This window comes from Dryobates pubescens, chromosome 6, assembly GCF_014839835.1.
Source record: "Dryobates pubescens isolate bDryPub1 chromosome 6, bDryPub1.pri, whole genome shotgun sequence".
Classification (NCBI taxonomy): domain Eukaryota; kingdom Metazoa; phylum Chordata; class Aves; order Piciformes; family Picidae; genus Dryobates; species Dryobates pubescens.
The window spans coordinates 16872924-16898945 of NC_071617.1; the positions used below are offsets into that span (position 1 = coordinate 16872924).

At 43.8% G+C, this 26022-nt stretch overlaps 1 protein-coding gene and 1 long non-coding RNA gene across 2 annotated transcripts; one reads left to right on the forward strand and one right to left on the reverse strand.

Annotated features, from left to right (window-relative positions):
• Window positions 1–4309: 4309 nt before the first annotated feature.
• Window positions 4310–14846, forward strand: LOC128897303 (uncharacterized). The gene is made up of 3 exons (XR_008462313.1): window positions 4310–4404; window positions 5653–5729; window positions 14702–14846. It is a non-coding gene; the product is annotated as an uncharacterized LOC128897303 (long non-coding RNA).
• PLAGL1 (PLAG1 like zinc finger 1) lies at window positions 4398–18799 on the reverse strand. Its single transcript, XM_009901388.2, has 6 exons — window positions 18613–18799; window positions 17456–17568; window positions 15058–15207; window positions 9518–9637; window positions 6312–6808; window positions 4398–5939 (listed from the first exon to the last, which is right to left on the reverse strand). Exons 3-6 carry the CDS (start codon window positions 15145–15147, stop codon window positions 4667–4669), a joined length of 1980 nt encoding a protein of 659 aa, XP_009899690.2. The 5' UTR covers window positions 15148–15207; window positions 17456–17568; window positions 18613–18799; the 3' UTR covers window positions 4398–4666.
• Window positions 18800–26022: the final 7223 nt, after the last annotated feature.

Genomic DNA, 26022 nt, shown 5'->3' on the forward strand with positions numbered 1-26022 from the left:
GATGAAAAACAGTCAAACACAGCCATAATAAATGCCAGACTTTACAGAGTTGAAGTAAACTCAACTCAGGCTTTAGCTAATTGTGATGTGCTAAATGCAGAAAGGATGACACTGAAGCAAGTGTAATCCTACATCTAGACTTCCAGAAACAGCAGGCATGAAATTAGCCCAAATACTATTAAAGCAGAGCTGCTGAGCCTTTTTTTCAATCCAGAAAGGGGGGAGGGGGGAACCCAAACCCATATCAAACTAGCCTGTGCAGTATTATCACAGTTGCTTTCTTTTACAACCAAATAAATGAATCCTCAAAAGTTAGAGAAGTTTCACTCCATTTGTTGTTGTTGTTGGGGTGTGTGGGTGCGTGTCCCGTTGTTTTCTGCTGTAGAAGTGTTTGATTTCACAACTTAGTTTCTAGTATTTTACAGAGAATGTTAACTACAAGGGCAGGAACAGTATACTGAAGAACAGTACTTAAAAATTCTGCTAGTATGACTAGACTGAATCAGTCATTAATACATGGATCTTAGCATCCCATTTCAGACTGGCTGTGAAAAGCTGTCTGAAATTAACAGCACTCAGTGGCTAAGAAAAGGGAGAGTCCCAGCAGGAACAGTTAGTAAATAAAATTGAAGGGAAAATTAACAATTTCTGATAGAGGATGGGACTGAGCAATGGAGATACTAATTTACATAGAGGATGCAGAGCCTTGTGTTCAGCTGCTTCAGCAGGGTTACTCATACTCTCTTTGTATGAGATCAAACATTCACTAGGTTTCACCAGTTTTCAGTATTATTAGAGTAATTCTGTTGTTTAGCCACCACAAAGTGCTCTGCTTGTGCAGGTTTTCAGGCAGACTTCAGATAAAACAGTATTTCTATCTTAATAAAGATGTGAGATAAAATAGCATAAGATCTTTCTTAGCTGCTATACCATGATCTATCCTGCCTTCCTCTGCATCCTCCTCCCATTTGGAAGAGGAATAGGCTATGCCAGAGAGGAGGGAGGACCAGCCATTGGTTGGTTTCACCATATGCACAGCATGTGTGGGGCTGCCTTTCCCCATCCCAGTGCTGTTACAGCCAAAGACATCACCAGAGAGATGTTCTGCAGTTCACGCTACCTTCTTCACTGTCACTACTTGAAGTCACTCCTGTCTGCCCACTGCAGCCCCATCTTCTTGGACTCCACAGGTAAGCCCAGGGAGACCCCATGAGGACACACTGCTGTCACCACACCTCTCCTTTAGCACGGCCTTGCCTATGATCTTACTCCCACCAAAAGCAAACTTTTGTTCTTCCAGCAATGTGATATTTAAGTCGTCCCAGCCCAAAGAATTTGTGTCCACAAACAAAGCATTCTTAGGCCTCGGCTACTCACAGCCTCTGAAAAACACTCACAGAAGTCCCCTTAACAGAACTACAAGAGAGTCCAGTCCTGCTTTAAGGATTAGATGACTTCAGGCTATTTCCTGAGTTGTGAGAATTATAAAACTCTTCCCTGGTGAGGCCCCACCTGGAATATTGCAACCAGTTCTGGGCTCCCCAGTTAAGGAGGGACTTGGATCAAGTTTAGAGAGTCCAACAGGAGGCTACAAGGATGGTTAAGGGAGTGGAGCACTGCCTCATGAGGAAAGGCTGAGAGCCCTGGGGCTGTTTAGTCTGGAAAGGAGAAGACTCAGAGGGGATTTCGTAAATGTATATAAATATAGGAAGGTTGGGTGTCAGGAAGGAGGGGGCAGCCTCTTCTGCCCTGTGACAGGACAAGGAGCAATGGATGTAAACTGCAGCACAGGAAGTTCCACCTCAACATGAGGAAGAACTTCTTTATTGTAAAAGTCACGGAGTACTGGAACAGGCTGCCCAGAGACGTTGTGGAGTCTTCTCTGGAGACTTCCAAGACCTGTCTGGATGCATTCCTGTGTGACCTGGTCTAGCTTCTATGGTCCTGCTCTTGAAGATCTCCAGAGGTCCCTTCCAAACCCCTAACAACCTGTGATCTGTGATTCTGTAAAACAATTTTTCTGCAAACATAACCTCCTGAAATAACTTGCCTGCCTTTGTGCTGTGACATCATCAGCTTCCTCTACACTTTTGATGGCAAGAATCTGGAAGAAAAAAATTGAATGGACTGAAGAGTTGAAGCTGAAGTATTACACATCTGAGGTTTGCTACTCTGCTTTACTTGTAGATGTCACTGTGTGCTGTTTAATTGTTTTAATCTCTGAAGTGGTTATTTTCTCTTTACTTGAATTATGCTTGGTCTTTAACCCCTAGCTACAAATGATAACCATCTCTCACCAATGCAGCTTTCCACTGAGGTCAGGCACAGTGCCTCTCCAGGCAGCTCAGAGCTCAGGCACCTGCTACAGTCGAGCAGCAGAAAGAAGGTGGGTGTCCAGTCCAACTCGGTGTTTGCATAACATTTTCTTCTTAACATCACATTTTAATTCAAATACAAGTATATCAGTAATTAGTTACACCTCTTATAAAAGCACAACCCAAAATAACAAAATGTCTATTCAAAGTACATGATCAGGTAGTGGTACAGAATTAATGAGTGGGGGGTTTTTGTTTGTTTGCTTTTTTTTAACAAGTACATAATAAGCTTGGATGAAGCCAAATGAATACAATTTCCATGAACAAGGAAAACAATGTAGTAAGGGAATATACAGACACCTTTCCAAGTCCAGATCTAAACACCAGTCCAGCTGTAGCATGTGCATGTAACATTGCCTGCAGCCTTTCCCCTATTCTGGAACTCATAGTTTAAATAGCTGGAAAGTGGGCCTGACTGTGCAGCAGCAGCACCTCCCCTTCCTCCTGCTGTTACCTTTAAAAGAATTATCTTAGAATGCCTTCTGGTTTGCCATATGCCAAAACATTTTTGCAACAAAATAATACCTCTGAACAGTGCACCTGAAGAGCAGAGTCTCACGTGAGCTGCAATAGTACAACCTTGCCTTAATCCAAATACTGATAAACTTGTAAGAATTTTCAGATCATTATATTTGTACAAAGCCATTGTAGTTCATTTAACAGCAAAACAGCAATCACTTAAAAAACATTTTTTTTTTTAATTTGAAGTTGTCTGGAAATCTTCCTGTGATTAATGGGGGTGAACAAGCTTCACACTCTATCAGCAATGATCATTAGATATAATTAACTCTCTTTGGACTTAATGGGAGAGTAGCTCTCATCGTTTGAGAATTTACTCGGGTTCAGAAATGCTGTGTCTGTTTGAAGTGCAACAGGATCCACCAGTCACTCTGTCATCCACTAAAAGCAGGGGGGTTTGCAATTTCTGCTAGTTCATTCATCAAGTGATAGGCCTGTCACATCAACACACCCATCAACTGGAAATGCATGTGAATTATTTACCCCAGGAAACAAACAAAAGTCCCCACAGTTCTGCTTGGAAGAAACAAAGGCTGGAAAGCCAGCTGCAACTATCCCAGTGCTGCAAAACCCCCGTGATCAAAACGGCCTCGACCGTCAACACACACCAATTTCAGAGGACACTTGTGAGGTGAGTCCAGAACCTGGCTTTGAAGAAAGCCCCGTATCAGCTCTCACCACCACAACTCTTCCATGGGTGGACCTGCCCCTGGCTCCACAGAGATCTTGCTTGGCCACCGGTTTCCCTGGGCCAGGGCTGGCCCTCTGTGAAGTAATCCACATTTCAGATGATAATAATTTCCTAGTCTAAACTAAGGCCATTTTTATCAAGAAAAGGTGAATAAAGGCCCCTTAGACAGGAAGCATTATTTTTCATTGTGTGTTCAATCAACCAACCTATTGACCCAATAGGTTAAACACCTGCTTAAATCTAAGCAAATGCTTTTAAGTGCTTTATGGGAAAGGGAGAGACTGGTGTCTATTATCTTGCCAGATCCAGCTTTACATGAAAGTTAACATTTTGCTCTAACCTTCAAGACAATTCACTTTCCATTCTGCAAACTGCACATATACAAGACATCAGTTCTTACAGAGTCATGCAAAGTGGCAGTTATTTCCAGCCCTAGGTAAAATGCAGGAGGTGCACACAGCTGAGGTGCACTTCAGAAAACAAAATCTAGTTACACATAATCACAACAGTGATCTCCTTCATTTTAACAAAGTGAGACAAGGAAGTAAGATTTACTCCTGGAATGATTCTGATTAAAAGTAAAGATTCATAAAGTCCAGTAACTAAGTGCTTAAAAGAAATCTATCTGATGCTGGTAAATTGTTTGTTACATTTGCCATCTGTATAAATTTGCTGTGATTTATGGCTCATGAAATTTATTTTTCTATGATTTCTGCCTTCTTCCCATCCACCCTTTTTTTCCTACCACAGCAGCATAGTTCCATTGTGCCTGATGCTTCTCTGTCACTGAAGATATTTATTCAGCCGTTTGCATGAAAGGTAAGAAACAAAAATATAGGGGGCATTGAGGGAAATATGTTAGTTCAGCTATTTTAATACACTAAAAAAATAATAGTAGTATGAAAAATAGAGCTTCTTGTTTATTAACATCCTGAATTTAGCTACCATGTCCATAATGTGCTTTGAAAACATTCAGGGCAGTTTTTCCTCAAAACAGAACAAAACCAAAAACACCCCATACTAACAGATTTAAGTAAGCACAGTCTTAAAAAGAAGGGAAAAAACGATCCCACAGTGATAGTTATTTGAAGGCATGGTGAAAATGAGGCAATGTTACAGAATTTGTAGTGGAAGGGAAGGAGCGAGGAAGATGATGCAACTGGTTTATGGCCATCCCACCAGTTGCAAGCTGAAGACTTTGCTGTTGGCCAAGGCCATTCAGCCTGTGTGATGGCTCCTCTGGACCAAATGCCATTGTGATGTCCCCAGTAGTGTTCTGGTTGTCACCTGGTGGGAGCTGCCAGAAACTCATCACATGAGTGAGATCCATGAAAGGCAGGCTTGTAGTTTCAGCTGCTGCCTCTGTCTCCTTGTGCACTGGGTACTTGTTAGTATCCCCTACAGGCCCTGAGGAAGCTTCTTCCAGATTGATTTTGTGGAGAGACTGAGGTTCTGGTAAGGGCAGGTCCTCAAGAAGATGCACGTTATAACCTTTAACGTCCACTTTTATCGGTAGATTCTTGAGAGATCCTGCTGCAAATGAGGTAGAACTAACATCATATTTATTAGGCTGATGGAGGTTCAGGTTGGCAGGAATGGCTGTTGAGCATGGTACGGTATGGACAGCTGGAAGGCTGTCTGCACAGCCCATCCTTTGCAAATGAGAAGGCTCAAGAGGAAGAGCAGTTTGTATGCTTGGCTGGGAATGAAGATGTGAACAGTTGTATTCCTCCGATTCTGAATTACTCAACAGCCCATTCTGCACAGAGACCCTTTCAGGAAAAGGAGACAATAGGCTGGCATCTTCCTTCAGCCTGAAGGGGAAAATCTGGTCAAGGAGACCCACAGAATCGCCATTCTGCCATCTGCTCTTCAGCAGTTCTTGTGGATGAGTCTTCCTAGTATGGCGAGTCAAATGGTCCTTCCTCCCAAACCTCTGGGCACAGAACTGGCACAGGAAGTCTTTGCAGCCTGTGTGAACTACCATGTGCCGCCGCACGTCCTTGCGGGTATAGAAGTGACGCTCACAGTGGTCACATTTATGTTTCTTTTCCTTTGTACTGCCAGTTGGTTTCCCTGCGTGGGTTTTGAGGTGTTCCAACAAAACTTCGGTACTGCCAAACTCCTGGGCGCATACCCTACAGGTAAGGTCGCCGCTGGTGGCTGCATGAAGAGCCAAGTGTCTCTTATAGCCTAGTTTGGTGTTGTATTTCTTGCCACACTCTTCACATTTGAAGGCCATCTTGTTAGGGTCATGAGTCTGCAGATGATTCTTTAGATGGTCTTTCCTGTGAAAGGTCTTTTCACAGTAGCCACACTGGTGAGACTTCTGTGGAGAGTGAGTGGCTGAGTGCCTAAGACAGTAAAAGAAAAAGAATTATTTACATTTGTGCAAATGCTCTTGAGGCTTCAAAACTTGAAAACACCGTCACTCATGAAGGAAGCAATTTTCACAAGGTCTCAGATTTATTATTGAAAGCCTAACCTCTTTCACGGGAGAGGAAAGTCATCAATCATAAAGCACAAGATTAGATTACAAGTGCTCAACCTAATCTTTCAGAGCAGTCACTGCAATCGAGGGAGGATGGTTTTCTACAATCCTACCAAAGCAGGAATGATAAAACCAAACTCAGGAATTAACTGAATTCGGACAGCCCAAAGGAAGCAGACGGGTTTGTCCCGTTCCCCGCACACCCACCAGAAAAGGAGCGCCTCCGGAGCCGTACCTGAGCAGTTTATATTTGGAAATGAAGGCTTTTGTGCATCCTTGCTGTGAACACTTGTAGGGGCGCTCCCCTTTGTGCATGTAAGTGTGGACTGTGAGCTTGTCAATGGAGTCAAATGTCTTCCCACAGAGCCGGCAAGGGAAGCTGTCAGTCTGCTTCGCTTCTCGTCCCTTCAGCAGTGCCGATCGGCCGTTTCTCCATTTAGGGATGAGCCTCGCAAGGGCATCACAAGTGCTTCCTGAGCTGCCACAGCCAAGCTTTGCAGCAGAGGAACAGGAAATGGTCCCAAGGCACTGAGCAATGCTTTTGCCTAACGCCGCTCCTCTCAGTTTCCCTTTGAGTTTGCTTTTTGCTTTTATGGGTCCTAATTTATTCGGTGGTCTGAACCTGGTGGTAAGGACTCGGTCTTTATGGATGCACTGGTGAGATTCCAGCAGAGCAAAAGTTGCAAAACTGCTTCTACAGCTGGAGCATGTCCAAGGGTCTACAGGCTCTTTCTGCAATGAGAACAGAATCAAGTTTTTATTATTAACCATTCCAAAGAAAGGTAACATCCTTCTCACTGACCCTACATCTTCTCATTGACCCTACATCTAGAGCTTTCCCAAGGCCTGTCATTGTTCTTGGTGATATTTCCTTCAGTGTATCATGGCATGGCAGTTCAACTAGAAAAGGATTCTCTCTCGGAGTCTACAAACTAGAAGGACAAAAAAATGGTTGACTAAACGTCAATGTCCATGTTTTTGTGTATCATACACTGTAACAGTCCTGCGTCCTTCACCTGTGTTTATCTGTGCTGATTGAATTTCAAAGTCTCTACATATGTTGCTTTTATCAAATTACTTCTGAAGTTGCAAATTGTCCTTTATCCTTAGGCTGATGTTCATCTGCATTTGCAGGGTGGGTTTCTGCACACAAATGTAGTTTATCCATACAAGATTTTCCTGTGCTTTGGGCTGATTCCATACTTTACCAGACAAGAATGGTCAATGCCTCCAGGCAAGACTTCCCTTAGCTTGACATTTGGCATTAGACATTCTTATATTGAATAACACCTTAGGGTTGGGGGTCTCAAGCCTATGCTAACTTTAAGGCATTAACACACTTTTTGGGAAGTAATGCATTATTTGGGAGTATTATTTATGTGGAAATAAGAGTTCCTCTTGATTTAGTTGAATTGACCTTAAATGCTGACAGTCTAAAAAAAATAATACAAAAATACCAATGAAATGTAATTCCAGTTAATACAGAGCTGTGTACTTCCTTGGCTGCCTCTACATTTTATGTAAGCTTATGTAAGCTATGTTCTTGCTTTCCCTTGTTCTTGAGCTTACTCTGCAAAGCATGAAGAGGGTCCACATCCAAGTGGAGGCCAGTGACAAGTGGAGTCCCTCAGGGATCAGTCCTGGGACCCATCTTGTTCAACATCTTTGTCAGTGCCATGGACAGTGGCATTGAGTGCACCCTCAGCAGGTTTGCTGGCGACACCAAGCTGTGTGGTGCAGCAGACATGCTGGAGAGAACAGATGCCATCCAGAGGGACCTTGACAGGCTGGAGAGGTGAGCACAAGCCAACCTCATGAGGTTCAACATGACCAAATGCAAGGTCCTGTATCTCGGTCAGGGCAATCCCAAGCACCAATATAGGCTGGGTAGTGACTGTCTTGAGAGCAGCACTGAGGAAGGGGAGTTGCGGGTGCAGGTGGATGAGAAGCTCAATATGAGCCACCAGGGTGCACTTGCAGCCCAGAAAGCAAATTGTATCCTGGGCTGCATCAAGAGAAATGTGGCCAGGATGTCAAGGGAGGTGAATCTTCCCCTCTGCTCCACTTTGGTGAGACCCCACCTGGAGTACTGTGTCCAGTTCTGGAGCCCCTATTGCAAGAAGGAGATGGATGTGCTGGAACATGTCCAGAGAAGGGCCATGAGGATGATCAAAGGGCTGGAGCTTCTCTCCTGTGAAGACAGACTGAGAGAGTTGGGGCTATTCAGCCTGGAGAGGAGAAGGCTCTGAGGAGACCTTATTGTGGCCTTCCAGTATCTTAAGGGGACCTACAAGAAAGCTGGTGATGGACTTTTTAGGGTGTCAGGTAGTGATAGGACTAGGGGGAATGGAACAAAACTAGAAATGGGTAGGTTCAGATTGGATGTTAGGAAGAAATTCTTCACTGTGCAGGTGCTGAGACCCTGGAACAGGTTGCCCAGGGAGGAGGTAGAAATCTCATCTCTGGAAGTTTTTAAAGGCCAGGCCGGATGTGGCTCTAAGCAACCTGATCTAGTGTGAAGTGTCCCTGCCCATGGTAGCGGGGGTTGGAACTAGATGATCCTTGAGGTCCCTTCCAATCCTAACAATTCTATGATTCTATGCATACTCTGTTGTTATTTACAGGTGGAATGCTCTTCTCTCTGTGTCTGATGCTGTGGCACTCCCACACCTTCTTTCTGAGGTATAGTCTGAAGGCCTCACATACAAAAGTAGCAACAGGATCATTTCCCTTCCTGGAGCACCTCTGAATTCCTGGTTCTTTTGTATTCCCTGTATAAGATTTCCTTCTAGCTTAGCTTTGAATCTTCAAGGCCATGTTTTCAACAATTAACACACTTTTCCTATCAGTTTAAGAATGTTGACTATCATATAGAAGGGGGAAGTACTGGGATTAGAAGAGAAGGGTTACTGCATGGGAAAGACTGAAACAGTGCATTATCTGACCAAGAGGGAGTTGGTGGAAGAAGTCTGCAGCTTAATACCTTAGATACCTACAAATTAATGTCCATCTTAAGTCTTTCCAACACAATCCACTGGTGCCACTTGTTTCTGGCTATAACAAATGGTTCCATTAGATTACAAACACAAGAGAGGAAGAGCAACCTTTCTCTGAGTAGCTGCTTGGTTAAAATTGCTCTTGGCTTTGTGTAAGCCAACTACCCTACGGTATCACAGTATCACAGTATAACTAAGGTTGGAAGACACCTCAAGGATCATCAAGTCCAACCTGTCTCGACAGACCTCACGACTAGACCATGGCACCAAGTGCCACGTCAAATCTCCCCTTGAACACCTCCAGGGACGGCGACTACCACCTCCCTGGGCAGCCCATTCCAGTCTACTCTAACATTACCAGAGTTACATAAACAGAAAGAGCACATAAATAAACTGTAATTTACTATGTCAGGTGATTGCTTGAATGCAGATTAGGGGTACTTACTGATACTGGAGGCAAAGGACAGACATCAGATTCTTCTTTAATGAAGACTGCAGAAGCTTCCATAAATTTGGCATAATCAGCAGCATACCATACTTTCAATTCTGTGTGAGGTTCAATTGGCTGTGAGTGGAAGAAAACAGCACATTTACTTGGACCAATTCTCCCAAGCCAAATAACGCTGGAAACTGGAGCGATGGGATCTCAGATCGTTGTCCTTAACTGAGCGTAATTATTTGAATCTGTTTCAACTAGTGGTAATTTAGTTTCGAAATTCAAGCACTTTAGAGCATTACCATCCACTGGGGTTTGACACAGTCACAGTTTCTAAAAGCAAAAATGTGTGTGTGCAGAGACTTTTGGGGGCAGTAGCACAAGGCGCGCCTCAGCCCTCGTGACCTTTGCACAGTATGATGTCCAGATATCCCATTCCTTGATGTCTTGAAGCCTACTGGGAAATTGCATTCTGAATGCACAACAGATTGGATGCCTCCTGGATACACTGCACTCAATGAGCACAGGTGCAGAACTGATCAATAAGTGGACTGCAAGTCAGATTTGTGTGCTTCTACATGCTGGATCTGATGTGCTCACTTAGGCATGTGCTTTATTGTGCTGCTGCCCTCCTTTCACTGAAGCCTTCCCATACAGGGCTAAAAGGAGGCCATAATCTGCAGCCTCCTATCCAGTCATGCCTGCCCAAATCTTTCCTTGGACAGGACTATGACTTTCTCTGACAAATACTTTCAGTCAATAATACAGCAGAGTGTAGAGATAGAGAAAGAGAGAAGTAGTTGCACTCACTGACTAAAGACTTAATAGTTATCTAAAAAGCAAAGGAGAAAACCTTGTGGTCATGACTCCCTGGCCCTGCACACAATTTTTTTCATCTGTAAGGTAAACCAACATTGTTGCAATAGAGGTAGAGCAAATCTTCACTGTACTTAGAATCATAGAATTGTTAGGGTTGGAGGGACCTCAAGGATCTCTAGTTCTGAGCCACCTGACACGGGCAGGGACACACTAGATTGGGTTGCTCAGAGCCACATCCAGCCTGGCCTTAAAAACCTCCAGGGATGGGGCTTCTGCCACCTCCCTGGGCAACCTGTGCCAGCATCTCACCACCCTCATGGTGAAAACTTGTAGTTTTCATAGAATCATAGAATCAATAAGGTTGGAAAAGACCTCAGAGATTGTCAAGTCCAGCCTGTCACCCAACACCTCATGACTACTAAACCATGGCTTCAAGTGCCACATGCAAACCCTTTTTGAGCACCTCCAGGGAAGGTGACTCCACCACCTCCCTGGGCAACACATTACAATGGCTAACAACTTTTTTGTTTTGTTTCAACTAATCTAAACTTATCACAGTATCAGTAAGGTTGGAAGAGACCTCAAAGATCATCGAGTCCAACCTGTCACCACAGACCTCATGACCAGACCATGGCACCAAGTGCCACATCCAATCCCCTCTTGAATACCTCCAGGGATGTTGACTCCACCACCTCCCTGGGCCACCCATTCCAATGACCAATGACTGACTCTGTGAAGAACTTTCTCCTCACCTCGAGCCTAAACTTCCCCTGGTGCAGCTTGAGGCTGTGTCCTCTCGTTCTGGTGCTGGTTGCCTGGGAGAAGAGACCAACTCCCTCCTGGCTACAACCACCTTTCAGGTAGTTGTAGAGAGCAATGAGGTCACCCCTGAGCCTCCTCTTCTCCAGGCTAAACAATCCCAGCTCCCTCAGCCTCACCTCATAGGGCTTGTGCTCAAGGCCTCTCACCAGCCTTGTTGCCCTTCTCTGGACACGTTCAAGTGTCTCGATGTCCTTCCTAAACTGAGGGGCCCAGAACTGGACACAGTACTCAAGGTGTGGCCTAACCAGTGCAGAGTACAGGGGCACAATGACCTCCCTGCTCCTGCTGGCCACACTATTCCTAATACAGGCCAGGATGCCGTTGGCTTTCTTGGCCACCTGGGCACACTGCTGGCTCATGTTTAGGTGGCTGTCAATCAGCACCCCCAGGTCCCTTTCTGTTTGGCAACTCTCCAGTCACTCTGACTCCAGCCTATAGCTCTGCATGGGTTTGCTGTGGCCAAAGTGCAGTACCTGGCACTTGGACTTGTTGAATGCCATCCCACTGGACTCTGCCCATCTGTCCAGTGGGTTGAGGTCCCTCTGCAGAGCCCTTCTGTCCTCTAACAGATCAACATCTGCTCCCAACTTGGTGTCATCTGCAAATTTGCTGATGACTGTCTCAATCCCCTCATCCAGATCATCAATGAAGATATTAAAGAGGATGGGACCCAGTAGTGATCCCTGGGGGCACCACTAGTGACTGGCTGCCAGCTGGATGTGGCACCATTCACCACCACTCTCTGGGCTCAGCCCTCCAGCCAGTTCCTAACCCAGCACAGAGTGCTGCTGTCCAAGACACGAGCTGACAGCTTAGCCAGCAGTTTACTGTGGGGGATGATGTCAAAGGCCTTGCTGAAGTCCACATAGACTACATCCACAGGCCTCCCCACGTCCACCAGATGGGTCACCTGATCATAGAAGGAGATCAGGTTGGAGAGGCAGGACCTGCCCTTCCTAAATCCATGTTGGCTGGACCTGAGCCCTTGGCCATCCTTCAGGTAACTTGGGCCACTGAAAAGAGCAAACTAGCCTGGAAGGAGTGCAGCTGAGTCTCATTCCACAAAATGTGACATCTTGAAATCCACTTATAACACCGGTGTTGAATAGGTAAATGAAAGATAACTTAGACTATAAATGCTGGCAGGTGACAAGTCATGGTGTGTGTACTGTTGAAAACAGAAGTGTTGAACTCACAAGCACAAGTCAGTTTGCTTATGACAACTAGTATTGGTTGATTTCACATTTAGATAACATCTGGCCTGAACAGAAATGGGATGTGCTGAATTTAATCTGTAAAGGACAGGAGGCCAGTCATGCATTGTATGGCTGCATCTAGTCTGTTTAGATCAAGAAAATAGTAGAGAAATGCTTAGATGGAGAAAATAGTCTGTTCAGGTGAAGCTCCTGGGAACCTTCACAAAGACAAATGCCTGCAGAAGCCCAGGGACCTCAGCCAGTGACACCTGAGACTGGTACCCACAAACAGCTGCCCAGCATGATACTGTCATGACTTCCTGTTCAACGTTCCTGCACCAGCAGCGATATTCTCTGTGGGAGACTGAGATCCCTTCAAGGTAACTTTGGAGGGAAAGCAAATGCATCAGTATATCAAATAGTTGAGTATGGTAAAAGCTCTAATCTCAGTAAAACTGAGATCAAACACCAGTATCCAGATCCACTAAAAATTGTGATTTAATCTGTCTCACCAATGAAAATAAGAGAAAGATATGGCAGCACTCCCACAAAACTTTCCTGTGATCAGACAGCAATTGTGGATAATTTTTACTTCCTCATAATTCTATACTTTTTAAAAGCTCTTATTTCCAGGGGCTGCAGTCTTTAGGTCAGCAAGTACACTAGCAGTGCTGTTAGTATGCCACTTACACGTCTGCTTTTGTAGCTGCATTTTCATGTCACTGAGACCCCACCTCTTTGTAAAAACAGGAGGGAAAGAAAAAGAAACCAATCCTTCTGCTCCCAATTTAGAATACATAGAATAAACCAGGTTGGAAGAGACCTTCAAGATCATCGCGTCCAACCCATCAACCAATCAAACACCACCCAAGCAACTAACCCACGGCACCAAGCACCCCATCAAGTCTTCTCCTGAAAACCTCCAGTGATGGCGACTCCACCACCTCCCCAGGCAGCCCATTCCAATGTGCAATCACTCTTTCTGTATAGAACTTTTTCCTAACATCCAACCTGAACCTCCCCTAAAACAGAATTATCATCCCTAAACAGAATTTATTCAAATATCTTGAGAAAATATCTTCACAACCAGCCCTAAGGCAGCCTCACTCTGTCAGCAGCAGGGTGTGCCTAGGTGTAGTAAAAATCTATCACTTTCACTAAGCAGGACATCTGTGGGATGCCACAGCACCATGAATGACACTGAGACTTACCAGAACCAAAACCAAAGTAATTCCCTACGATACACAGGACAGTAAATGGTCCAAGACACAGTCCTTATCCTAAGAAACTCTTCATGTCAGTCAACTCTCCATTAATGCCAGTGAGCAGAGTTCTGCTGAAGGCAGCAGAGCTTGTTCAAATAGTATGTAATTTTACTGGGAACTGTGAAGTTACCAGTACATAACTACAACTTCTTAGAAAAGCATTTTTCCATGCTTCCCAAACACAGTACTATTAATCCTGTCAGTTTTACAAGTACAGCAAGCATTCAAAATCAAACAAATCTCAAATGGTATGGACTGCATCAGATTCTCAAACACATCTTAAAGAATGCCTCAGATTAGCATCTTGCTCACAATGATATACAAGCATTTACTTAAGGATAAAACAATGAATGTTCAACATGCAGCCTTCCATTTCCTAAGTGTACAAAAGAGTAAGTTCTGATTAAAACAAGCTTTGCCTGAGAAAGTGGCCAAACGAGCAGAAACATGTATGTTTATAAATTCTATACTTTGTGTCTTCTCCTCAGATGAAGATGCAGTCCAGAATCTCTAACAGACTGACCTTGTTGTAGCAACATCACAGTATTTTAAGTTCTTCACCTGAGACTTCAGATGTAATGAGTGTGGAAAATAGTATGTAAAGATTCTACTTAACACCCTGTTCCTGAGCACCTGGTAATGTGCTCAGAATTAGCCTGGAGAAGAGGAGACTCAGGGGTGACCTTACTGCTCTCTACAACTACCTGAAGGGAGGTTGTAGACAGATGGATGTTGGTCTCTTCTCCCAGGCAGCCAGTACCAGAACAAGAGGACACAGTCTCAGGCTGTGCCAGGGGAGGTTTAGGTTGGATGTTAGGAAGAAGTTCTATACAGAGAGAGTGATTGCCCCTTGGAATGGGCTGCCAGGGGAGGTGGTGGAGTCGCTGTCATTGGAGGTTTTCAGGAGGAGACTTGATGGGGTGCTTGGTGCCGTGGGTTAGTTGTTTAGGTGGTGTTGGATTGGTTGATGGGTTGGATGCGATGATCTTGAAGGTCTCTTCCAACCTGGTTTATTCTATGTATTCTATGTATAGAACACAACATGCATCCAAAAATGTAGTAAAAGAATGGAATGTGTTTGTTCTTTGTAGGATGCAGTACTGTTGAATGCATCAATGCTAAACAATCTCACCCTGTACCTATCTGGAACTGAAGAACATTGTAACATTGATGTTCAAATGCTGCCACCACGATTACTTCTCCTGCCCTCTGCTTGGTTTCTTCACTATCCACAGCAGCAAGCAAGCAAGTACACAATGCCCTTTGACTGAAAAACTCCATACACTGCTTGCCTTACTACAGATTATGTGATATGAAGATGGCATACAATAAAGATAGAGTTGGCAAAATATAATCAATCTTTCATCTGTAAAGGGGTTAGCCTTCCAGAGCCTTTGCCTATAGATTTCCATTTGGATGCCAGGTGAAGCAATGTGGGTTTACCTACCTTAACGGTTGTGAAGTAGACTTCTCCACAGTGCTGATAAGCCACAAGGGTCTGTTCTTCTTGGTTCCGGGCTAGCCGGACAAACATCATCCAGTTTCCACAGTCTTCATTGGGAGTGTCCAGAAAGTACTTCCCTCCATCTTTCAATACCTGAAACAAAGGCAGAGGACAGGAGAAAGAACATGATAAAACCAAGTCCTGTATAGAGGCACATTAGTTTTCTTTAACTTGGAATCATGGCTATCAGTTATTTACCCTCCCTTGGTCATATGTCTTTTGAAATTGTGGTTGTTTTGAAATAGATCACTCTAAAAGGACACTGAGTGTAAAAGAAAGTGAAAAACTAGTACCTGCCAAGGCAGCCAGTAACTAAAATAACTGTAGGCCTTTGTATGTATTTCCAGTTTATATTTCATCATTTTTATGTTCTATAAAGATAATATTATAAGAACTAAGCACAGGCAGGTAGAAAGATAAGCTCTATGCCTTAATGTACTTCCTGAGTACTTGATAATCTCAAGCCTTAGAGCCCTATTAATGCCACATTTTGCATGGAACAATTGCATAACTTGTGTAATAAGTCCAGGGAGGTAACATACAATATAATGGCATTTTAACAGTCTTCTCTTTTTCCCCTGAACAATACAAAAGTAAATACAAATGCACAGTTGTACCAGAAAGACCTCTTTCTCTTTGCTTTACATCATTCTTCCTCGAGTCCTTTCCAAGACAATGTCTCTGCAAGGCAAATGCTCCCAACCTTGCACAAGACAGTTGCTTTTCTGCAATACCCACTTCAACACAGACAGCTGGAGGTGCACAACAGATGTCAGCACAGCACCTGCCTGTTCTTCTAACCATGCAAGTGAGCAATTAGTTGCAAAAAAAAAAAAGTTGCATTTACATTGCTTCTGAGAACTATTTCATCCAACTGCATCATGTTTCCAGTGAAAGCACTTGTCTGTTGGACAAGCTTGATATCATACTGAGAATGCTGCTAGACAGAATTCAAGGCAGTTATCACTTTCATGTAGGAAAGCTGGGACTCTAGTCTCCACTTTTGAAGAAACAGCCCATTCATCAGCCAGAGCTGTGCTTATCACTGTATACGTTTAAGCAAACGAGGCTGACTGATAGAGGGTAGGGTGTGGTTTACAATGGCCTAATGAAGAGGAAGGAACTGGGTGCTTAGCTCATCCATGCTCACAAGCCTGTTAGAGAAGTATGTTTTCTTCATTTGTAGGAATTAAAGTATCTCATAAAAAGATGGAAGAATTTTAGTTACAGGAAAGAACAATTCCTCTCTGATGTCAACATGCCATGACAGTAATACTTTCCTGGCAAACCATTCACATTACTTCCACAAGCAAATTAAGTTTACAGGAAATACTGAAGCTATCGATTTGCTGTCAAAGAAACAACAAAGTATCTGTACTTGGGCTTTACTCCACAACACAGTGTTTTCCAGGCCACACTTCTGGAGAAAGCTCAAGTGAAGGTCATAATGCACGTCACAGGAGAGCTGCTGTTGGTCCCTCTCTCCTGTGGGGTGAGAGGGCCTGATATGAAATGTAGACTTTGGAAGAACCATGACCTGTCAGGAAGCCCTGACAGCATCTGTGGCTTGACTACAGAGTCACTGTATGACAGAGAGGTGAGCCATGCAGCAAAATGCAAAGAGCAGGGTGTAAAGGATTAGGATAAACTGTCACTTCCAAGGAATTCCTGTGGGAACGATGTGCATGTAGGTATCTCTAAACTAGGCTAGCCCCTAGAGGCCACTACATGTGCTGGGCAAAGAATAAACAATAGTGTCACAGTCCAGATGAGATGATCAGTATCTGCACATGCAGCAAGGGATAGTACCAGCCCTAAACAGCAATCTGGGTAAACTGAGCTCATGCGCTGCGTGTCAAAGTTTATAGATAAAATCACATCATTAAAAAGTGCTTCCCTATCCCTGCACTCTTCCTTCCTACTAAGCAAGAGCCATAGCATGTATTTCTGCCACTGCTGCTAACTCAGTGCACAAACTTAACCTTCCCAGTGGCATCCTGTTAAGCACAAATCCTTTTGTTTTATCTGGGATGACAGTACTATCCCTGGACACTTCAAATAGCTGTGCTCTGTGAAACATTCATCAAGAGCTGTTAGAGTGACAGGTAAATTACTCCAGACATGGTAAAACTAGAAAGCAGAAAAGGAAACTTCTAGGAAACACAATATACAGGAACAGGTTGGTATTTCAGGTAATGCTGTGCTGTCTGATAATGTGATTCACATTGATACACACAGATCAGAAGTACAAGTATTAACTAGATCAGATGGCAAATGGTAAAAATACATAAATACATACAAGCTGTTAAAGACAATGGATAGTAAGACACTAGTTTTTTACCTGCAGGACTAGCCTGCTCTCATCATAGCAGGTAAGTTTTGTAGAGAGTTGACCAACATAAGGACCAAACTGTGTTCTCTTCTGTATTACTTTCTTTGCAAATACTCCAAGGACTGTGAATAAAAAAAGGACCAGTCTCTCATTAATATAGACATCACAAGCTATTACTTGTATATTTACAGTTGTGAAAACAGAGATAAACACAATAGTGTGGAACACCTGAATTCTTCTAGACTAATAACCCAGGCAAATAACTCTAACTAGAAGAATCTAAAAAAGATGTAAATATGTACAGATTTTTTTTTTCAATGGGTATTACTTTCAATACAAAAGTGTCTAAAATCTATGATTGTATTAAACTGAGAATGCAACACAAATGTGTTGATACTCTTCAATCTACAAGCTGATGTTATCATAGAGCTCTGCTTGCAGGCATAGTTTAGGAGGTGGTTCCCTCCCAGTATGAGAGGAAAGAATCTCTAAAAACACACTAGCCATCTAGTCTTTCTAGTTACTCCCCTGCCTAATCACAATGGTGAGGCATCTTGCCATTCTCTTTCTGAAATGCAGTCTAGGCAGGACTAATTATACACAGGTAGTTGTGGAAAAATTTCACACTAGGGATGTTGTTCCTTTGTTCAAGTTTGGGCATTTGAATTGCCCTGCTCTCAGAAAGAAACAAACCTTTCTACAATATGAACTGAATATGCTGCAAAGGTAAATTAATTCCTGTGTTGAGTTTGCAGGGGATGGATGAGGGATGTTATTGATCAATTTGTTGCTGACCACCCACTGAATACTCTTCCTTGTCCTGCAAGCTTGGGATAAATATAAAAATATATAACAGTACATGGTGGTTACTCTGAGATACAATTTCAACATTCATTCATCTTGTATTGACTGAACAGAGCTAACTGATTGCTCACAGCTAAATGCTACACCAGCTGTGGCTAATGTCGCACTCTGTTTATGCACTGAAGTTACTAGAAATCAGTCATAAAAAACCAAGAGCTTTAACTGTGCTCAGGTGAACATACAGTAATCTTCATACCATTAACACCTAATGATTACACCTTGAGATACTAATGAAAACAAGACAGTGTTAGTACTTTTGCCTACTCTTTCTCAAATGTGGGGGAAAAAGCTACAATACTTACTCTGCTGGTTTCCACCTCGCAACTCCAACACTCGCAAAGTGAGGTAATGAGGTAGGGTGAGACGGGCTCGGCTAGGAATAATCCTATCTTTAGCCCTGATGAGTGGTCCATGGAGTTTGCATTCTCCTATAAGGCTTTTACCGCAATCCTCACACCCTGCAAATCCAGAAAAGGGAATCTGTTACTAAAAATGACATCCTGCTCTCCAATTTAGTCTCTTCTAATTTTGTCACCTTGAGAACATGTCTTCATTTGGAGATGTGGCTAACTGTGCCTTTGAAGACAAGATAGCAGCAAGACTATAGCTTACAGAATACACACCTACAAACCATGGTGCATATATGAAAAGGACTAAGTTGCTAGTAATAACCAAGGCAATTTGCAGTAATCTGAGGAGTCCAAGAAAGGCCACTGTAGACCATTCATGTAGAAAACGAGACCCTTGGTGTATCCTGAGGAATGAGTATGGGGTGTCTTATAATCACAGCTCAGTTGACAGTCACACAAAAGCAGCTCTTACATACACTGTACTGCCTCTGGAAGTAAGCAAATTGGTCTCCCAGCCACCAGTTTACAATAATGACATCTGCAGGCTGAACACATGAACCATCCAGAGAAGTCATTATTGAGAAATACGTCTGCAAACTGACTTTCCCCCAGCACAGTGAGGTATTTTTGGTTCAGTGTAGCTCAAACTGGTTGCCAGGAAATTCACAGGGAGCAGTGACACAACTGAGCAATGAGACTCTCCAGCAGAGAGTCATCCTGGCACTGGTGTCACACAGGGCAATAGGAAAAAGGAGCCTTATTGCACAAAACCTTTTTATGGACAGTAGAAACCAAACCAGTGAGCCAACAATGCTTTACAACTGAGTTAAAAGGAAAAGCTGATATTGGTCATCCACGACTACCTCATTTTGTTTTACTTCTGAAAACTCTGCCGAGCAAGACTATTCAGTATACTACAATAAGGAGCAAAGGAGGGAGACAGGACAGCCGAGGGAGTCCAAGGGAGCCATGGGAAGGACACTAGCAGGGACAGAGGCAGGAGAGATGAGGCTTTGCCACAGACAGTGGGGCTTAATGCCAAAGATTGGTCAAGAGAAGCATAAGGACTCAGGAGACCTGGAGAGACATTGAAGATGGTCTTTGAGGAAGGACAGTAGCATCACAAATGCCATATTCAGGGCAGCTTGAAAAGATTTCTCTTTGTAAACAGAAGTAGGCACTTGACTAATTTACACACCTTTAGAGTCTAGTCCAAAATCTACCCAAATAAGCCCAAACTGTTTCTACTGAGTTCTTTGGGCTCTCCACCAACTCTAAATGAGGAGGTAAACTGGCATGTTGGTTAGGCTGTAGGCACTGCAGCAGTCTACATTTTTCAGTAGTTTAGGGACCCAGTATTCATTCTTTTGTCATGGCTCCCAGACTGCACAGCTGACAATGCATGGCTTTTAACTGAATTCCCAATAATCTATGTCTTCTGAGGGCAACAAAACTTTGAGGGCTTCCTGAGCATACCTAGAATAATAGTGACTTTGTCTCAAGTCAAACAGCTCCTGCATGGAGAGCTGTTGTATGTGAACCATGGAAAAACATTACCAAGAGCAAAATGGAGACAAAGAACTGCTGTTAGAGGGAGGATGTATCTAATCAAAAAGTACACGACCTTATCAATCCCTGCCATGCCTCTGTGATTCATCACTATTGAGCTCCTGAGCAAACCTTCCAGCTGCCTCCTGGCCATGCCCACTGTGGAGGCCCCAGAGTAGGCAGCTCATGGGACAGCTGGAAAAGAGAAGCAGGGAGAAGAGATCTCCCTTGAACTGCCTCCCACTGGAACCCCACTAGCTAGGTCTCCTCAGTCCTCTGCATCTAAGATGTAAGGTATGAAAATATTCATGTGGTGTGGCTGCTGGAGAGGCACTCCTCCCAAATCTGGGACTGCTTTGCATCTGAATGGGTGTCAGGCTTAGCGGTATCACAGACAGCTCCTCAGCAGCACACCCAACTGGTGTGACAAAGCCAGCACCCAACACTGAATGAAACTGGCTGCAGAGCTGGCATTGCTCCCCAGCTCCTTGAAATACCTGGACTTGCCCAAGGCTTATGCTAGAATTTTCTGTGGTTTGATACTACAGGATTTAGTTATTCAACAGGCCTCCCAGAACCATAATACATGGCATTATGACCCCACACCAGCAAGCCAGTACCCTGACTGTGAATTTATCACACACACAAAAATTGCCAGGTGTGCCAGAAGCACAGGACTGAACCACTGTAAATAAAATAACTTTAGGGACTACCCTGGGGAACTGGGGTCTTAATAATGTCTTCCCTCCAAATTAACTGTTCAAAACCGTCAAGTTCACATTCTTTCTCAGGGATAATTACAGACCAAGATACAACTCTTTGTATTTCAATGCTAAATAACAGATGCTATTGGTGAAAGAACACATGCATGATTGTAGCTGCAGCCTGGCACCAGTTTGCAAAGCTCACACAAATTAAGTGCCCCCTTTTAACTTGGCTGCTGAAGTAAAATGTTATTTTTTCAACAATATTCTCAGAACACACTCCAACCTGTTCTGATATACAGAGCATCCAGCTGTGGAAACATATACTTTGTCATATTAGCACTAGGAATGAAATACACTTGGTTAGAAAAATCACTCTATGTGAAGATTTTCTTCTGCTTTTTCTTAGGCACTTTAGCACCTCCCTAAGATTGCATTTACACAAAACACCATGTTTGCAGGAACGATTGCTAATATGCAAGCATACAAGAAAAAGGAAAACTCTCTCCATTCCTCTGCTTTTCTGTGATTTAGATGAGTAGGCAACAAAAAGAAACAGACAAGATTCTCAGAAGTTACAAGCTGTTAACAGATGGTGGCATTTACTTCTTGAGAGCAACAAGCTATATTGTCCTCTAGAGGGTATTTCTTGGTTATTTCTCTATGTATTTGGATTGATTCTTTAAAAAGTTCCAAATAACACAATTTTTATCTACCTGGAGACAAAACTACACAAACTAATAAATCCTGTAGCTGGCAAGATTTTAGTTCTGCTGAACTCCACTGCAGCACTGGGGAGGCATATGTACAGAAGAGAACCCGGCACGGGTGGAGGTGCAGACTCCGACTGGGTTGTGGGTGTGCAGCCACCGCCTTATCATTTGGACAAGGTGCTCTTGCCCTGTGAATCACCCATCACCAGTTTGGCTAACAGAAGTGCACATCTCCTGTAAACCCCCAGCCTAGTACCCCTTCCCATGAATACATCTGCTCCCACTTCTGCCCATCAGTCAGGAGGCATGGTCAGCTACCATGGCTTTTCTCTGCAATTGGGGTCACTGGAAAAACTACACCTGCAGCTTGCACGATGCACTCCCACCACACGGGCTAACCAACACAATGACAGCTATGCTCCCAGGGAGTAGAATGGGCTCCGAGTGTGGCTCACCTGTACAGTCCTTGACATGCTGGTACTTCCCTCAAATTCAGGTCTAAATCACAGCTCTCCTCTGCTGCAGACTACAGCCTAGCAGCCTTGGCAGCCAGCTTGCCTCATCCTCCAGACTGCACTGGGGCTGGCCACACTGTACAGGGACAAACTCCTGTGGCCAGGCTGGTGCACTGGCTTGGGCAAACTGAACTCAAGCACAATTAACAAACCCGGGTTTCCAAAACAGCAGCACCGTCGGAATGCCGTGCCACCCCCACAGGCACAAGCCCAGCCTCAGGGAGAGCTCATTAGCGTGGGCAAGGAGCCACAGGCTGCGGTTACACAAAGTCCTGCTGCAGAGATAACAGGCGCTATACATAGCCATACTAGGAACTGCAATCACGATCGCGATAGCTTGAACATACCACCAGCTCCTTAACCAATCACTAGCAGCACACCACTATTTAAATCCAGCTTTCTAAAAACTAGATGCCTATCAAGCAGTCCTTCCTGAGTTTCCTCCAACTTTCAAACTACCTGTTAAAAAACCCTCTTTTTGGTACCTAAGCATTTCAGTGGCCCACAAGGTGCCTGCAGTACAATTTATGTGTCCTGTGAAGGCAGAGGTAGGTCATCCCATTTAAAACATCCACTTTGAGCAAAGACACCTCATGAAAAGTGATCGTAGCCCAAGCAGCACTCGACATTTGCTGTGCTATTTTGCAGCATTAGAATTAGCTCCCATGTGCAGAGGGAACAAAGATCAGTGTACACAGCAGGCCAAATCCCAGCCTAATTACAATCATAAGATTTGCATAGCAAACAACAGTAATTTATCCCAGAGTAAAACTGTGCTGCTCCATTAGCTTTGCTCAGCTTTCATGTAGAGGAACGCTGCAAAAATACCTTGGGGACATTTTCTGCCTAAGATACACAGGATGTGCAGTATGCCAGTCTTAGTTTTTCTTACACAAAGAACATGAAATTTTCCTGTCTTGTGGTTTCTTCTGCAGCAGTCCTTGCTGGAAAAGCCTGTTCTACAATATAATTTGGTTGGTAAAAAAATGCAAAATACTCAGCACTTAATACCAATTTATTTTCCCATTATTGTGGGCCGCTGCCACAATATGTTTCCTCTGTACAAAATGTTTATGAAAGAAGCCTTATACGTCCTCAGTTTGATGTGCAAAGTGCATATACAAAGAAGCAGAAAGTTGTAAGTGATTAACAATTCATCCTATTTATATTACAGTAGAATAGAACTTGTTGTAATTACCAGAATAATTTTATTCAAATCCCACTAACTTCTGCTATTTTGTCACACTAATTTTTCTACTGACTGATCTTCACTTTGTGACTGTAATAACTGAGCTACAATTTCTCAGCTCTGCATGGGGAAAAAGAAGGAGACTAGGGAGGTTGTAGACAGGCAGATGTTGGTCTCTTCTCCCAGGCCGCCAGTACCAGAACAAGAGGACACAGTCTCAGGCTGCGCCAGGGGAGGTTTAGGTTGGATGTTAGGAAGAAGTTCTATACAGAGAGAGTGATTGCCCATTGGAATGGGCTGCCAGGAGAGGTGGTGGAATCGCCGTCATTGAAGGTATTCAGGAGGAGACTTGATGGGGTGCTTGGTGCCATGGGTTAGTTGTTTAGGTGGTGTTGGATTGGTTGATGGGTTGGACGCGATGATCTTGAAGGTCTCTTCCAACCTGGTTTATTCTATGTATTCTATTCTAAATTGGGAAACTGGACTCTAACGTGACTTTGCAATCTTAATTGCTCACCGGAGCAAAGACTGAAAATGAGCACTTTCATGCACCACACAGTGTATTTGGGAAGCAGAGACCGTATTTCCATAAGCTAACTGCCAAAATAACACCCTCCCAAAAAAGAAGGGAAAAACAAACCAACCAACCAGCCTGAAGAGATCTAAGTGTTTGAGAGGGAAACTCATTACATTTCAAGCAGTGAGCTTCCATGCCTTTGCACATGGAGACCCTGAAGCCTCAGTCTCTAGTTGCCCGCACCAGCACAGGTACTGTGGAACATGCTGCTGAGATATCAGCTTCCTTACCAAGCCCTTCCGCTGTTGACTGTTATCCGTGGGCTTCCAAGTCAGTATCAGACCAGAGCCTGTGAGATGCTGATGGTGGGGGAGGAGGAGTCCTGTACCACACCAGGGTAAGCGGCACCCTGTGAGTAAATCTATGACTCTTTTGGGGCCAGCTCTCCCAGGGGAGGAGAACAGTAGATGGTTTGCAAACATCCCAGCAATCATTCTTATCATTAAACATACTCATAGGAACATGACCTCACTCTACTAAAACATAAAATTAAAAAAAATTAGTTGCTATATTTGGAGACAGAAATAGAGCAGCAGACTTGCTTTACTACCACCCTCTACACTCACTCAGACCCGCAGGTCAAGCTAATTCCCTGAAATTGTGACCCAGCACTGCAGGTGAACCCTGGTCTTTAGGCATCCTGACCCAGACACTCATCTGCAGTGACACTTTTGCTCACCTTGCTTCCATCCTCCCCATGTCCCTGCCTTTGTTTCCAAGAGGGAAAAAGATTTGGAGGGAGGGTACAGAAGTAGGAGATCATCCATCAAGGTACCTGTTCCTGCCTCACAGTGTTCCTATGGAAGGATGCCTCTAGAAGGGAGGCTCAGCCTTATCTGACTGTAATGAAATTTTCTAATGCAAAGCATGTATGCATTTTCCTGGCAGACACAAGTTCCAGTATGAAAACTCTTCAGAACTCCAAAACTATTTGTTACACAAACACATAAAAAGTAGCAACAACTACAATTCATTGCTAGTTCCTGATAGGAAGTAATCACAATGACAGTCACGCACTGGGAACTCTAAGTTTCTCACCTGGTGACCATGAAGTACTACAATAGGCACAGCCAGAAGGAATTTAACCAGCTTCTCATTAAAAGTCATCCTCCCACCAACCCCAGTGAGGCTCTCTACTGTGCTCCTTCTGTCTTAGGAGCAAAACTTTGAGAAGCCTCAAGGAGCGCAGACAGGCTGTGAAATTTGTCAATATGACTGCACGCAGCAGCTTCAGGGAGTTCCCACAAAGCCTGGGCTGCAGAAGGATACCTGAGCTCTGCTGTAGCCTCCCCTCACCGTTTGAACACTTGAAAGGGCAGTGGCTTAACAGGACTTTCCTGCAAACTTACAGGAAAAAAAAGAAAAAAAAGAAGAAGAAAAAAAAACAAACGAACAACAAACAGCAGGGAAAATATGTAGGTGTATTTATCAAGTTAACTTCACTCTGCAGTTTGAGCAACTGGTTTATCAAAGCTCTTGGTAGGTTCATTCATCTAAAAATGACTTGAGATCAAAGCATTGATTGATTGCACACCAATTAAATGAATAATATTTTTCTGGTTATTCTTGGGACTAAAATGTATGTGTCACGTTACTGGTACGCCCCATGGGGTTTGGTTGCTATCAGAATCCATACACATAATGAGCACAGTTCAAGTGAAGTCACCTCCTATAGTTTACTTGCAATAGCTTCTAATCAATGTGAACAAAGAGATTTCTCTCATTGCTGAAAGCTGAATACATTTCAAACAACCAAATTGAAAAATGCAGTTGCATTTCCCAGTTGGGTTTTTTCCTTCTCTGCCTCTCTCTCAACTAGCTTGGCATGAAGTTATATAAAATTAGATCCAGAAACAGGGAAGGAGGTTAACAGAAAACTCACTGAAACATCTGCTATTTTTATGAGAAACAGCTTCAGTCAGCATAGCCTGGTCCTACAAAATGCCCAGCAAAAGCTTTCTGAGAGCCGAGCTTCCTGTTACACTCTGCCCATCTCCCCCAGCAGCCAGTAGCAGCTGGTCATAGTGCAAGGCTGTGGCTCCTGAGTTGCAACACCACCTTGCTTTAGGTCTTCACTGTCCACTGCACTGCTTCCACACTGCAAACAGCAAGACTA